This window comes from Rhinopithecus roxellana, chromosome 8, assembly GCF_007565055.1.
Source record: "Rhinopithecus roxellana isolate Shanxi Qingling chromosome 8, ASM756505v1, whole genome shotgun sequence".
In the NCBI taxonomy this organism is placed as follows: domain Eukaryota; kingdom Metazoa; phylum Chordata; class Mammalia; order Primates; family Cercopithecidae; genus Rhinopithecus; species Rhinopithecus roxellana.
Genome location: NC_044556.1, coordinates 110,753,334 through 110,769,984, shown reverse-complemented (window position 1 = coordinate 110,769,984; position 16,651 = coordinate 110,753,334). Strand labels below are relative to the sequence as shown.

Below are 16,651 nucleotides of genomic sequence, written 5' to 3'. Positions count from 1 at the left end.
TTTATGACTTGGCTATTGTGAACTAATGCACAGGGCAAGTATGTCATTTTCTACTTGCCTCTTCAAGGAAGATATCCATAGATAATTAGTATTAACTGGAAGAGTACTTACCTTTTTTTTTTCCTAGAATTCATTGAAGTGATTTCTTCGGCCCTTTTTCGTAAGTGGCAAAATAGTAAACTCTGTGAAATCCTGCTGTGGTGAAGCCTTTCAGATTTTTTCACCCGTCTTTAGCGTGAATATCTTTCTCAAATTATTGTAGGCTCCCAATTTGTTCTTCCCTTTTTTTTCTTTTTTGAGACAGGGACTTGGTCTGTTACCCAGGCTGGAGTATAGTAGCATGATCACAGCTCATTGCAAGCTTGAACTGCTGGGCTCAAGTGATTCTCCCTCCTCAGCCTGCTGAGTAGCTGGGACTACAGGTGCATGCCACCATGCCTGGCTAATTTTTGTATGTTTTGTAGGCATAGGGTTTTGCCATGTTGCCCAGGCTGGCCTTGAACTTCTGGGTTAAAGCAATCTGCCTGCCTTGGCCTCCCAAAGTACTGGGGAATTATAGGTGTGAGCTCCCATGCCCCACCTTTTCCTATTGTTTACTGACTCTTGGCCAGTATACAATTTCATAGAGTTTTACGAATATAAAAGTATGGGAACTTCTTGTACAACAGTTTTGCATTTGGAGATTAAACTGTTGAGTGAAGATACAAGTTAGATTTTTATTTTAAAGTTGTTGATTAATTCGGCCTAATAAGAATGATGAATAGAAAGAATATATAGAAAATGTTCTTTTTGATAGACTTCCATTTAAATATATAAAGTTACTCAAACATATTTGTTTATATATTGGAACACTTGAAATGTTTATTGGCGTTTTCCCCCTTTCCTTCACAGATGGATGGAACACCTTCAGAATCAGAGAAGCTTTACTCATTTTATGATCTGGAGTCAAGTAAGTGATTATCTATCAGCATCTTAAAAAAAATTTCTGTGATTTGTTTGCCGAGTTGGTGAACGGATTTATTTTTAACTTTGTTTTTCTGTTTCTTTATAATGTGATGCAAACCTAACAAGATTTATTTTTATATACAACTGTCACTCTGATTTATTCCACTTATTCCGGAGTAGCTCTGTCCTGATAGGGGTTAGTAAAGCACCATAAAGATGTTCAGGTTAGATGGGGTAGTGTAACCATTAGGAGTGCGGTGGTGCGATCTCAGCTCACTGCAAGCTCCGCCTCCCGGGTTCACGCCATTCTCCTGCCTCAGCCTCCCGAGTAGCTGGGACTACAGGCGCCCGCCACCTCGCCCGGCTAATTTTTTTGTATTTTTAGTAGAGACGGGGTTTCAGCGTGTTACCCAGGATGGTCTCGATCTCCTGACCTCGTGATCCGCCCGTCTTGACCTCCCAAAGTGCTGGGATTGCAGGCGTGAGCCACCGTGTCCGGCCAATGAAATAATTTTTCTTGTTTTTTTTTCCTTCCTGTTTCCCTTCTTCTCTCTCTTAATTTCCTGTTCTGGTTTCTTTTTGATGTCAGAGAAGAGTGGTTTAGTGAACAGGGGGAGTCCACGGAGCTTTTAGGGTTCCTGATCTTTTAGATATTAAGGAAGGTAAAAGGTACAGATGACTCAGTCTCCACGGCAGTGGTGAGCATCGTTCTTCTCCGAAACTACCACGTAGGTAGCCACCTTCTTGGGATGACTTAAAAAGCTTCCCATATCTGAGTGTTAAGCAAAGGTAGGCTTCATTTTGCTTTCGTATTGGCACAGATCCTTTTCATTGAGGTTGCAAGTGATTTCAACTCAAAACTAGCCAGGGCACATAGAGTAAATTTGCTGCACAGTTCAATACTTCTGGATGGAGACAAGAAGATGAACTAGTACAGACTTATATAAGGTTGTGGGGTCCTAAGTTCCCATGACAATAAATTATTATTTAAGACATCGTTGGGTTAATTATTCTGTCAAATAAGTAATCTAAAGAATATGCATAGACATTAGCAACAGAGTTATGCTATAGTTCAACTTGATGTATCTTTTCAAGTTTTAAAAGACAGCGAAGTATTCAAATTTTCTTGTTATATTTTACTGCTAGACAATTAACATCTGTTACCATGGGTTTTACTCTACATTGGCTCTTCTCAGTACTAGTGCCATACACATGACCTTAAGTGAAATACTCTCAAACGTTAGTGATTGACCTGTTACATACTTTTAGCCTTAACACCCCATTTGTGGTATAATTGAAAATGATATTTAAAAATGATATTGTTTATTCAGCTCAGATAACTTGAAGTTGAAATTGCTTTGCTTGATCCCTGTTCTATTCATGCTGTACTAACCACATGACAAATTTAACCTATTTGAACTTTATCTGAACTTTTTAGTTCTCATTTTCTGTCTTTTTACCTTAGAGGTGATGCTATTTATTAGTTTAGTCATGACCTAGTTGTACATTATTTCATGGAAAAGTCTGCTTAACTTTACTGACTTAATATGAACTTATAATTGTGTGTGTGTGTGTACAGAATGATACAGAAAATCTGGTAGCGCACAACCTTACATGAACTTATAATTGTGTGTGTGTGTACAGAATGATACAGAAAATCTGGTAGCGCACAACCTTACATGAACTTATAATTGTGTGTGTGTGTACAGAATGATACAGAAAATCTGGTAGCGCACAACCTTACATGAACTTATAATTGTGTGTGTGTGTACAGAATGATACAGAAAATCTGGTAGCGCACAACCTTACATGAACTTATAATTGTGTGTGTGTGTACAGAATGATACAGAAAATCTGGTAGCGCACAACCTTACATGAACTTATAATTGTGTGTGTGTGTGTACAGAATGATACAGAAAATCTGGTAGCTCACAACCTTACTGATTTTGGTTTTAATGCTTTTCCATATGTATGCACACTTATGTTTTGATAGGTGTTTCATCTTACATTGCAGACAAATTTGGCAGAATTTAATTGATAACATATGCATCATTTTTAGTTGGCAAAAGATAAAACAATATGTATTTGCTCTTTGTCAGAATCCAATGTAAGGTAGGAAATATCTGGTTTAACAGCCAGCATTGAACACTTGAAAATTATCTTTTAAAAGTTTACTTTGAGATTGTGCTATTTATTTTTTCTTTAAAAAAGATATTAACAAACTGACTGAAGATAAGAAAGAGGGCCTCAGGCAACTTGTAATGACATTTCAACATTTCATGAGAGAAGAAATACAGGATGCCTCTCAGCTGCCACCTGCCTTTGACCTTTCTGAAGCCTTTGCAAAAGTAAGTGTTAAGTTTGCTCTCTTTGCTAATTCCGTACATCAACCATTCGCTCCTTATTTTGTCGTTGGTTACAAAAAAGTCGAGAATCTTGACAGGAAATTCAAGACCTTAATGCCTTGTATTACTCCCTTATCATAGTGAGTAGAGAATGAGAGAATGTATTGTGTGCATTGGAAAGGGTATGAATTTTTCTGTTTTATTAATATTCTTGTTATTGCCTGAGTATGTTCATTGTCAGTTCTCAAAGTGTACCCTTGGAAGAAAGAGTATGCTTTCTTTTCTAAGAAGAGCATACTCCATTATTTTTTATGAATGGACTTGTTTGCCATTGCATTGCATTCATTGAGCTTTACAGTGGTGGTTTAAGCATAGAGCCTGTCTTTGAAAAGAAAAATTTATTGAAATCTGTTTCTTTTCTTTTCTTTTTTGTTTTAAGACAGAGTCTCGCTCTGTCGCCCAGGCTTGAGTGTAGTGGCACGATCTCGGCTCACTGCAATCTCCGCCTCCCTGAATCAAGCGAGTCTCATGCCTCAGCATTCCGAGTAGCCGGGATTACAGGCGTGAGCCACCACGCCCAGCTAATTTTTTTTTTTCTGTTTGTAGAGACGAGGTTTCACCATGTTGCCTAGGCTGGTCTTGAACTCCTGACCTCAGGTGATCCGCCCACCTTGGCCTCCCAAAGTCCTGGGATTACAGGGGTGAACTACCACGCCCGGCCTCCTGAAGTTTTTTTAAAAAAATGATTCCGAGGGTTTATCTTGGCCTACGGAGGAAGAGCGCGATGATTGATTCTTTTTTTTTTTTCTTTTCTTCACGAGCCCATAGGTATGAAATGATTGATTCTTGATGTTTACCCCAGGATAGGGATGACAGAAACACTCCCCTCACTGCTCTGGATCTGCTGGCCTCACTTTCTCAGATCGTGTGTTTGCATTTGTTCTAATGTTGATCACAATTTAATAACAAGTAAAACTTTACTTTTGACAATTTTGCCACTTATTTTGTAATTTGTAAGCACACATTTAAAGATAGATTTATGTCATTAATATTTTAAGGCGTGTTTTAAAATTTACTGTTTTCTGAAAAATTAAATGTAATTGGTTTGATTGCTGGAGATTGATTCTAGGTTTTCTCAAACGTATTTTTATTCTGTATGGTACATTTTTATGATTTTCTGATTAATGTCATCTTAGCATTATATTCTGGTTTATCTATAATTTAAAATTGATTTCTAAATTTATTGGTTACTTACAGTGCATCTGAAAACTTTCTCATGTATTTCATATGCTTCTGAAAATTATAACCTATAGAAGTATCGTGTACAGTGCACAAGGCTCTTTTCTTGTTAAACACTACAAACACGATCACCTACTGAAAGATAAAAATATACCTTGTGATGATTGTTACCTCATTGCTAGTGTTAAGTTTGTGGCTATTCTGTGGTAATTATTTCTATTGTTGGAGAATGTTCCAGTGATAATTACTGATGTTATTAATATCCATGAAAAATATTTTAAAATACTTTCTATTGCTACTTATAAAATGTGAATTACTATCCCAGTTCTTCTTTCTTTCTAAAGATTTTAGTCTCAGGTATTTTATAATGAAATTCTCTCCATGTTGTATGGGGGGAATTCTGTTGCTCTGATTAAGTGGACCAGTTTTTAATACTGTGCTTACCCTCTCACATCGTATTTGTTATTGCTAGAAAAGTAGCACATATGCAGTTTTGAAATTTTGGGGTATCACTGGCCTTAGATGTGTCATTTCTGCATTAAAATATGGGTTAGTAATCAGAGGAAAGCAACCAACAGCCTATGGCTTCTGTACTTCCTGGTGAAAGTTTTGTTAATGTTTTTAATTTGTATTTTTCTGCTTATAAATTTGTCCTTAAAAGAAATCACTCCCCTCCTTCCCGCCCCCCCCACTCCTTCTCCCTCCTTCCCGCCCCCCGACTCCTTCTCCCTCCTTCCCACCCCCCGACTCCTTCTCCCTCCTTCCCACCCCCCGACTCCTTCTCCCTCCTTCCCACCCCCCGACTCCTTCTCCCTCCTTCCCACCCCCCGACTCCTTCTCCCTCCTTCCCACCCCCCGACTCCTTCTCCCTCCTTCCCGCCCCCCGACTCCTTCTCCCTCCTTCTCGCCCCCCGACTCCTTCCCCCTCCTTCCCCCCCCCCCGACTCCTTCTCCCTCCTTCCCGCCCCCCGACTCCTTCTCCCTCCTTCCCACCCCCCGACTCCTTCTCCCTCCTTCCCACCCCCCGACTCCTTCTCCCTCCTTCCCACCCCCCGACTCCTTCTCCCTCCTTCCCACCCCCCGACTCCTTCTCCCTCCTTCCCACCCCCCGACTCCTTCTCCTCCTTCCCACCCTGCAACTCCTTCTCCCTCCTTCCCACCCCCCGACTCCTTCTCCCTCCTTCCCACCCCCAGACTCCTTCTCCCTCCTTCCCACCCTGCAACTCCTTCTCCCTCCTTCCCACCCTGCAACTCCTTCTCCCTCCTTCCCACCTCCCGAATCCTTCTCCCTCCTTCCCACCCCCCGACTCCTTCTCCTTCCTTGTTCATGAAAGATCCTAAATTAACCTAAATGGATCCTGCAGCTTTCAGGGATGGGTCACTGAGATCAGAATGTTGACGGTGTGTGATGGTACAAATCACATCAAGCACATGGGAACTGGGTCAAGATCCCTGGGCAGAGATTTTTATCCCAGTCTACTGCTCCTCTCCTCATTTTACTTTGATATAAAATTAATTAATCAAAGAGAAGAAATGGGCACCACAGAAAAACAACATCAAACAGGGTTTTCTTTCAAAAGTCAGTTCATTAGGCTGTGGAAAGCGGGTCAACAGGCAACTATCCCTGACTGGCAGTTTGTACATACAGAGGAAGCTGCTGACTTCTGAATTTATGCTGTCAACAAGCCTGGCTTTACCTGGCCTCAATAAACAAGATCTTGTTTTATGGTTTTCGTTTGGTTCCTCTCATTTACATTCATTCAGGTTCTGTGCAGATAATAGACGTACTAAGCTTATGTGTTAGCCCATCTTTTTTCTTTTTGAGACGGAGTTTTCGCTCTTGTTGCCCAGGCTGGAGTGCAGTGGCACAACATTGGCTCACTGCAACCTCCGCCTCCCAGGTTCAAGTGATTCTCCTGCCTCAGCCTTCCAAGGAGCTGGGATTACAGGCGCCTGCTACCATGCCAGCTAATTTTTGTATTTTTACAAAATACAAAAATTTATCTCCTGACCTCGGATGATCCGCCCGACTCAGTCTCCCAGTGTGCTGGGATTACAGGCATGAGCCACTGCGCCCGGCCAGTTTTAGCCCTTCTGATTGTCATTGAAGGCATGTGGAATTCTGAGAGCTTTTCTAAACTTGCTTATGTCTTAATTTTTTTTGACTTTTAAATTACGGACGTTTTCAAACACACACAAAAATAGAGGGACCAGTGGAATGAATCTTCATGTTTCTATCTGCTGGTTTCCCTAATTTTCAGACTCATTTTATATCTGTCATTTTAAATACTTACAGTTCACGCAGATGTTCTTTCTCGTTGTTTGGAGTTTTATACCTTCATTCGAATTAGTCTTTTCTTATCAAGTCTCTTGCCCCGCTGAGAGGTGTTTGTTAGGTGAATTTGAATTTGCTTAGCAAGCTCAGCGGACTTTTATTTATTTATTTGCAAGTCTAGTGTGTACAAAGTCCTCTTGATGCAGGGTTGTAGAAGTATGTGGCTAATTCTAAATTTCAAAATTGTCTATCAAGGCAGAAAACTTCATCAGGTCAAAAGTCTTACTTGAAGAATATGCATATCTTTATCAAACTTGCACTTTCCCCGAAAGGTCAGGGGTTAGGGAGGATGAGACCGTTCTTAATCCTGAGAACATATTTCATTGTCTGGTGAGCTGATGGCTTTTTCTAATGGACACTCATGATTAATGCCTGAAAAGTTGGCAGCTTGTATTTTGAACACTGGAGTTTCTGGCTGAAAAATGGTGTGTCTTTCCTGTCGGACCAGGTTCTCAGTGCCGAACGTGCATCTGCTGCGCAAGCCTTAATTTTACTTGGAAAATTTGTTCTGTTACTTGAGACCTTTTGTAGTCATTTTCCTGGTCATTTCCCAGATATTCCTCCTTTTCACCCCACTTCTTAGCACCAGTGTTAGTCTAACTCTGACTCTTAGCACCAGTGTTAATACACATGCACCCTAATAGCAATTGGGGTTTGATTGTGGAGTTTTCTGTATAAATGTCTCCTGTCCACTTATGAATTTGTTGCCTGGCTTTAAAAACTGAGTCACATGAGCCATAGGAAGGAGGAATTTTTCTAGGGGTGGGTATCAAGGGGAACCTCATATCAAAAGTAGAAACTGACATACATTTCAAAAGCGAGGATGGTGTTGGGAAACAGTGATACATGGTGGTCTAGAAATGCTACTGGGGAGTGAGGGGTGTTGATTCCTCCAGCCTCCTGAGGGAAATATATCAGCCTCCTCTGGGGAAGGTTTTCAAAGGAAGTTGTTACCTGTGGAATACAGATTTCAGTTATATTTAGTAATCAGAGTAGAGTTAGAATAAGAGCTTGATGTTGAAAATGTTTGTTTTGTACTAAATGTCATAGAAAGTGAGGGTAGGGTTACTCCCAGAGTTTCTCTAGAGGAGGGGATGCTGAGTGATCATCTGGTGGATGGAGAGGCTAGAGCAACTTACTTGCAGCTTTATTTGCATAGTTTTTTTTTTTTAAACTTCGATTGTATGTTCCCTGGGGGGGTGTGTGTGGCTGAGAGGGGTGTGGCTGGGGAGTGTGGCCGGGTGGTATGTGACCAGGGGGCATGTGGCTGGGTGGGGTGTGTGGCTGGGGTGTGTGGCTGGGGGGTGTGGCTGGGAGTGTGTGGGGGGGTGTGTGGCTGGGGGTGTGTGGCTGGGGGGTGTGTGACCAGGGGGCATGTGGCTGGGTGGGGTGTGTGGCTGGGGTGTGTGGCTGGGGGCAGTGTGGCTGGGGGGTGTGGCTGGGAGTGTGTGGGGGGGGTGTGTGGCTGGGGGTGTGTGGCTGGGGGCAGTGTGGCTGGGAGTGTGTGGGGGGGTGTGTGGCTGGGGGCAGTGTGGCTGGGGGGTGTGGCTGGGAGTGTGTGGCTGGGGGGTGTGTGACTGAACGGAGGTGATAATTTCCACAGACAGCAATGAAGGTGTTCAAAGGGTAGGAATTGCACCAGGGCTATACAGATGAACACAGGAGATGTGATTATTTATATGCTCATAAAAAATAAAGGCCAATTTCATTTCTGCTGACTCTTCTTCACATTGTTTAGAGATGAGAAGATGTATGTCTCCATCTCTATGAGCCCTTTCTCCTCTCTACTGCACATGTTTTTTTTTTTTAAATCTCCACTTCCATTTCAAACAAAATGTCCTTTCAGTTTTTTTTTTTTTCCCCTTTTGGGAACAGGGTCTCACCCTGTTGCTCGGGCTGGAGTGCAGTGGCGTGATCTCAGCTCACTGCACCTCTGCCTTCTGGCTTTCAAGTGATTCTTGTGCCTCAGCCTCCTGAGTAGTTGGGATTACAGGCGCGCACCACCACGCCTGGCTAATTTTTGTATTTTTAGTAGAGATGGGGGTTTTGCCATGTTAGCCAGGCTGATCTCAAACTCCTGACCTCAAGTGATCTGCCCACCTCAGCCTCTGAAAGTGCTGGGATTACTGGCGTGAGCCACCCCACCCAGCACCTGTTAGGTTTTGAAATGGATTTATTGTTCAGGCGCGGTGGCTCATTCCTATAATCCTAGCACTTTGGTATGCTGAAGTGGGAGGATCATTTGAGCCCAGGAGTTCGAGACCAGCCTGGGCAACATAGCGAGATGCCATCTTTAATAAAAAACTTAAAAAAAAAAAATTAGCTGAGCGCATGGTGGTACACACCTGTAGTTCCTGCTACTTGGGAGGCTGAGGTGGGAGGATTGCTTGAGCCTAGGAAGTCGAGGCTGCAGTGAGCTGTGATCTCACCACTGCACTCCAGCCTGGACTACAAAGTGAGACTGTGTCTCAAAAAGACTTATTATGGCCTGAGAAATGCTGTGATTCAGTATACTGATTGGGTCCTAAACATTTGCTATGCATATAGAAATGTATATACTCTTAAGCATAAATATATCCTTTAAAAGTCAGAAAATTACAATTAGCTGCTCGGTGTGCTGAAATGGGAGGATTGCTTGAGCCCAGGAGTTTGAGACTGCAGAGAACCATGATTGCTCTACTGCACTCCAGCTTGGGTGACAGAGTGAGACCCCAACTCAGAACCAACAAAAATTACAGTTAGAGAGAGGCCAAATTTAAATGGGAGGCTGAATAATATGATGGTTAGGTCGTTTTCCTCAGTCAAGTAAATCAAATTCTCTCCATCTCAATTTTCTTATCTGTAAATGGAAATAGTAATATCTACTTCATAGATCTCAATGAGGATCAACTACAAGGTACTTAGTAGTGTCTGACACATATTATTCATTTCTACTACTGTTGCTCCCACCTCCCGGCTTTATGTTTATTGGATTATAGAACTTCAGTGTTTTATGTCTCCCTGTGCTGTCATCTATCCAAGAGTACAGTCTGCAACTGATTGTAAACCAGTCTCAGATGGTTGTACACAGTTGTGCCCAGTGCTGGTGTCTCTTGAGATACTGAGAATTACCTGTTTTGTTGAGAAGAAATTTTGCAAACAGGCAGTGGTATCTTTTCCCGAGTAACTGGCTTGGTTTCAGTCATAGCCATTGTGGACAGAAATCGTTTACTGTTGCCAGCGTGCATAGCAACTCCATGATATTGAAGTAGTTTCTTGGGATTTCATGTAGGAAAGGTAAATGTAGGCTTCCCTTGATGACTGAAATCTTTCTCACACATGCGTCTTAAAAGGATGGAGTTAAGGGTGCTTTAGTTGTCATGTTTTAATTAATTGAAATGACATGGAACGTATTGTATTTCTCTATTCTATCCCTTAAAATGTCCATTGATAATTATTGGCAATGGTCATTGATAGTCTCAACTTAATTTCAGTAGAATTTGTTTTGAGATTATTTTTTATGCACATAAAAGACTTTTTTAGAGATTATTGTACCGGGTTCTAGAAAAATATATAATTTTTTTTTCTGGGTTTATAACTTTCTTTTCTAAAAATGTATTTGACAGCCTGATTAGAAATGTGGTACATAGAAAATAGACTAGTTGCATAGAATGTTTCAAAAACAGACATTAGATTGGCAGCAACAAGAATAAAAGTGACCTTCCTGACCACAAAACATATGTCATTGTTAGTGTTTCTGGAGCTCTGCAAAGTACTGTTGAACTTTATAATGTTGTGCAATGGCCACAGAATTTTTTTATTAGAAATTCCACATCTGTTTGAGAAGAGGTTCCCTCCGTCTTTCTTTTCAAACAAATTAATAATTCTCCTGGTAGCATGTTATTTTTGTTCTTTAGGGCACGTATGTGACCTCCAGAGCTTGCTTTTCCACAATCTAATTCTTAATTATATTAGCTGTAGCTGGTTTTGCAATATCCACTGGTTGCATAGATTGGAAAGTGAGTATTTTAGAGGGTATTTTTGGTACTATGATATTTAAATTTTACAGTTTCATTCTGAGTAAATTCTTTTTCATTGGAGAATCTTTTTTTTTTTTTAATTGGAGAAGCAGTGGAGAAGGTGTTAAAACAAGAATCTTACTAATTCATAATATGATAAGAAATCGTGATCTAATATTTTCTGGTATATTAGAAATAAGGCAGGAGAAAATCATATTATATTCCAGATTGCATGCTTGTGTTTGACCGGTATGTGCCTTTACATTTAGAGTGATCATAAATAATGGATGTGATATTCTGCTGTAACCTCCCTCATAATTTTAGTGAAGTATATAAATCAGCATGGAGGGAAAATTACTAAATAACTTTTTGGTGTATCTTTTTCATCCTCTGGTGAACAGTGTACCTCAATAAAAAGCGAGAACAAAGTTGATCATATTATATTCAGTTTTTAATCTTAAATTTTCAGTCCTGTTAACCATCCCATTCTGGATACACTGGTACTCTATTACTTCACTGTTGTTGGTAGGCTAATTTGTGGGAAGCGTATTACCTCTGTTGTTTTAAAAGGTCAGGAGTGTGTGTATGTTTGTCACTGGAGGGTTTCAAGTTCACGTAGGACCCGATTTCAGAGCCTTTTTTGTTGATGAACTCTGTTGGGTTTCACTACTGTAGCCTGCTATAAAGTAGTAAAGAAAGCAATCTTTTGAATTAATAAAGTGATGGATTATCTAATTACAAAGTTGATGTGAAATGGCGGTATGATAACTTTGACTGCATTACTAAATGATCCCAGTGACTGATCAGATGTGCTTGGGTTCCATTAAGGAAAAATATGCCATTAAATATTTAACACTAAAAGCGAGCAGACACACCAGGATTGCTAACCTCCAATCACCGGGGTGCTTGTGTCTATACGTGTGGCAGTAACTGCTACATGCCACGTCTCTCTGCTCTGCTCACAACAGCTGCTAGAATACTTCGCTGTTGGGATTATACTTCTCTTCTGGTGTTAAGTAAAGCAGGCAAACAGCTAAGATACTTAACTGCAGGCAGATCCTGGCATTCTAATTATGAAATGGTGTCATGCATCTCTGATTTATATATTTTGTCTTTATTACAACAGATTGATCTTGAAGTTGATTAAGGAGACAATTATTCTCAGAAATATTTCTCTACCTTCAAAGAAAGTGATGTTTGTAGGACACTCAGGCTTTCAAACAAAGCAACTCATTGTTTGGATTTTTAATGATGATACTTACTTATCCTATTCTTCATTTGTAGCCATTTGGTTAAATATTTCTTTTCACTTACATGTTAATAACCTATGAGTTGGTGTATATTTATCATAGTTAAAAACCAGATGCCAGCTAAACTTCTGCCGTTGGGAAGGATAATTAGTAAGTTCTTAATCAGCATTTTTATTTGTACCTGTGTTGATGGAGGTTAATTGCCTATGTAAGGCTAATGCTTTGCTTGAAAGTATTGATGGATAAATGTGTTTGTCAAGCCTTGTTGCTTTATGTATTTTAGTGTATAACTTGCCATTAATGCAGACAGAGGTGACATTTTTTAAGTGTCTGTATGACATTATGAAATGGCAAAGGTTACCGTCATTCCTTTGGCTTTTCCTTTAGTGGCAGCAATCTCTACTGGAATACTGTGTCTCTAATAGAATGCGATTACGTGGAGCCAGGAGTGACATCTTATTTATTTTGAATTCCTCGCAACCTTCATCTTATGCAGTAGGTCTCTAATTTTTGACTGATTGAAGGAATGTGAGAAAACAGTATCCCTTTTCCGTTTTGTGGAGCATACTTTGATAAATGTTTTTATGTTTTATTTATTTCATTTCATTAAAAATGTTTTTTAAAGACAGGATCTTGCTCTGTCACCCAGGCTAGAGTGCAGTCGTGTGATCATAGCTCACTGTAGCCTTGAACTCCTAGGCTTAAGTGATTCTCCTGCCCAGCTGGGACTACAAGTACATGCCACCATGCCTTGCTAATATTTTGTTTTACTTTCGTAGAGACAGGATCTTGCTGTGTTGCCCAGGCTGGTCTTGAAGTCCTGGGCTCAAGTGATCCTACCTTGGCCTCCTAGAGGGCTAGGATGACAGACTAAACCACTACAGCTGGCCCAGATATATATATTTTTAAATTAATACATAATATAAATATATGAGACTTGACAAAAAGAAACACTAATATCATGATAGGATTCAAGAAATCTAGTGAGTTACTTGATAGCTCTGACTCGTAGAGACAGCCATTATACTCAGTTCTTCAGGTTCTTCAAGGAATGATGAATAGCTATATTAATTATTCCAGGTTTTAAGAAAATTTTTCTATAAAAGCTCACATGATGAATATTTAGGCTTTCCAGACAGGAGACAGAAGTGAGTTACAACTGCCTCATGACAATTTGTAGTGTGTAAAGAGAATGCTACTTACGGTTTCTGTGGTAGCTGCTTCTTTAAAAAAATTATTTTAAATTGGCAAATAGAAATATATTTATCATGTACACTGTGATGTTTTGAAATACGTATATATTGTGGAGTGGCTAAACGGAGCAAATTAACATATGCATTACCTCACGTGCTTATCGTGGTAACTCAGCTCTGCCACTGTAGCCTGAAAGGCCCCATGTACAATACGTAAATGCAGTGAGTGTGCTGTATACCAAAGAAACATTGACACTGAACTCTGATTTTCATGTAATTGTCACGTATTCAAAAATATTCTATTTCCCTCCAACCAATTAAAAATGTAAGGAAACATCCTTAGCTTGCAGACTAAGCAGGTGGTAGGCCCGTTTTGGCCTCTGGGCCTTTATTTGCTAACCCCTGAATTACCATTTGTAAGCCAGAAGATTTTTTTGCACACAATCGGAAATAGGATGTGCTGGGAGAAAATTCTCTAGTTAACAAAGGTTCGGAAATACTTTGTTATTTTCTAAAAAGCCATTGGTTCTGTCAGTTTACATTGCCAGTCACATTTCTGAGCACAGTACGTATACAATAATTGTTTTTTGAGTTAATTTTTGTTTTACTCTAAGCCAATTTGATTCAATAACTTTAAAAATGGTTTAACTCAATGGTATAGGAAGGAAACTCCAGTTGTTTTGTGGAGACTTTATAGTCTTAATACTTTAAACTGTCATTCTTGGCTGTTCCTTTTTTTTTATTTAATTTTTAATTTTTTAAAAGACCGGGTCTTGGACGGGTGTGGTGACTCACACCTGTAATCCCATCACTTTGGGAGGCCAAGGTGGGTAGATCATCTGAGGTCAGGAGTTCAAGACCAGCCTGACTAACATGATGAAACCCCGTCTCTACTAAAAATACAAAAAACAAATTAGCCTGGTGTGGTGGTGGCCCCTGTAATCCTAGCTACTCGGGAGGCTGAGGCAGGAGAATCTCTTGAACCTGGGATGGGGAGGTTGCAGTGAGCTGAGTTTGCACCACTGCACTCTCCAGCCTGGGCAACAAGAGTGAATCTCCAGCTCAAAAAAAAGAAGACAGGGTCTTGCTATGTTGCCCAGGCTGACTTCAAACTCCTGGGCTCAAGCAATCTTCCTGCCTCAGTCTCCTGAGTAGCCGAGACTGCAGACATGTGCTATCATTCCCAACTTGTTTTTGGTTTTTAATTAAAGGTGTTATATTTTTTTCTTTTGTTTTGAAATGAAACATAAAGATAAAATTTGCTAATAGAAATATTTTGGTTATGTAACTCAGGTTCAAAGTTTTTGTTTGATTTTTCTTAGGTTGTGGATTATTGCCCTCAAACTTTAAATTGTGATTTCGTCATTTCTATTACAAATAAGGACCTTTCATGGGAGGAAAAAACAAATATGTGTTAGAGATATGATACTAATAGTGATGAAAAAGTGTGATAAACTACTCTATTAAATTTTGTAATAGGCAGAAACAGTGATTTTTTTAGGGGCCGAAATCAGACATTGCCATTTGGTGTGGAAAATAAGGTGACTTGGTATATTATAAAGGTAAGCAGGTGAGTTTGGGGATGGCTTCGCCAAACCAGATTTTTTCAAAGCGTCTTAATCAAAGGGGAAAAGAGTCTTCCTTCTGTCTTCAAAAGTTGACTTTCATTACAGTTTCTGTGTTTAGTACCTAATGTTACATGTTTAAAGAGACATATTCACATAAATGTTTATTTACAAAGCATGATGAAGAAAGGACAGAAATACTGTTTCATTATCCGGAAGAGCTTTCTAATCAGAGTGCTCCCACAAGGTATCAGGGTGTCCCGGTGGTACAACTGGAAGCTACTTCTTCCTGGAAGAGGTCACTGAGGATTGGAATTACGTATCGGGATGGGTTATCTCTAGAAGGTAGGCCTGGATGATACGGAAAGTGCTCTTGGAATGTGTGAGTTTGTGATACTTCTGGTGCATCATGGAAGGGTGTAGTTGACCTTCCCTCACCCTCCCGGTTGAGGTCCTGCTTATTCTCAAGGTTTCTACTCCGATCTTTGGTGAAATCTGTTTGGCTCGGATTGAGCTTTCCCGTTTGTAAACTTGGTAGTCACTGTTATTTTCTCTCACCTTTTGGCAACTGTGAATATCCTCTACTTTTTAAGTTGTCTGTCTTTTTTTCCTAGGTTCCCACTTAGATTATACATTTCGTGAAAATAGGTCACATGTCCCCTTTTTCTTCCTTAAGCAAAATAAAATCATACAACTTTAGGGCTGAAGAGATCACAGAATCTCTCTGACTCCATAGTCTTCCCACTTTTTCTCCTCTCCCTTTCTCCAGAATACATCAGTTGTGACTTAGAGAAGGGTAAGTAGTCACCCAGCGACAGGAAGAAAGCTGGAACTGAGGTCTTCTGCGTTCAGTCTAATGCCGTTTCTGTCAGTTGATGCGCAAGTGCTCAAGAACTTAGCTGCTAAATGGAAGTGAAAATGTGATACAGCAAACAAGTTAAATTACAGACAACCTTTCAGCAATATCTGTTTCTTATATTGAAGCCTATCTGTGTAAAGGCAGAAAATTAAAAATAAGTTACAGAATAGTATTATTCGACATTTGAAACTAGGTTGTCTAATGATGAGTTTCAACTCAGAGATTCTGTATGTTCGTGTTTAAATGACGGTGGCTTCCCAAACCAGCTGTCTGCCTTCCCTTCAGGTAACTCAGTTATAGACAGAACTGCTGTGTTACATATTTGAGTATGTGGATTTGTCCTGTATTTCCATTTTTTGGCCCATACTTGCCAGGAAGCAAATGAATATTAGACACTGGTACACGTCTTACATCAACAGATCAAGGGACGATTGGCGGATTGATCACAAGTTTCCTAGTGCTGCACTCCTTTAGTTTTTTATTCTACTGAGTACTTTAATGTATATATTCACGTTATCTCCTGTAACAGCCCTCTGAGTTATGGGTATCGTGCCTTTCCAGATGAGAAAGTGTGTGAGGTCACACTATTTTTAAGTAAAAGAGACAGAGCTTTAACATGTTTAACATGGCTCTCTTTATTCCAGATTTCTTATTTTCTGCATTCCACCATGCTGCATTCTGTGTTGTATTCATTCTCTGTTAGAGCCCTCATTATGGACTATTATAAGCCTTAGCAAAATCCACAGTGATGGAAATAATATTTGATAATATTCTCTTATACTAAAGTATTGTTCTAGGCAAAGCTGTAAATTATTTAATCAGGATTTCTGCTATTTTTATACAGGTGGTACATCATGTCTTACATACCACTGTCCTTCATATAATAAAATCTAAATAAATGCTGGTAGTTTGAGTGGGAGTA

General features: G+C 39.9%; 1 protein-coding gene across 1 annotated transcript in view; it reads left to right on the top strand.

Annotated features, from left to right (window-relative positions):
* SMYD3 (SET and MYND domain containing 3) overlaps positions 1–16,651 on the top strand; it is a 744,013-nt gene that overhangs the window by 179,706 nt on the left and 547,656 nt on the right. Inside the window, exons 4-5 of the mRNA XM_030935864.1 lie at positions 892–949; positions 3,157–3,293. Of these exons, the coding sequence (XP_030791724.1) occupies positions 892–949; positions 3,157–3,293 (195 nt within the window). The remainder of the gene's footprint in view (positions 1–891; positions 950–3,156; positions 3,294–16,651) is intronic.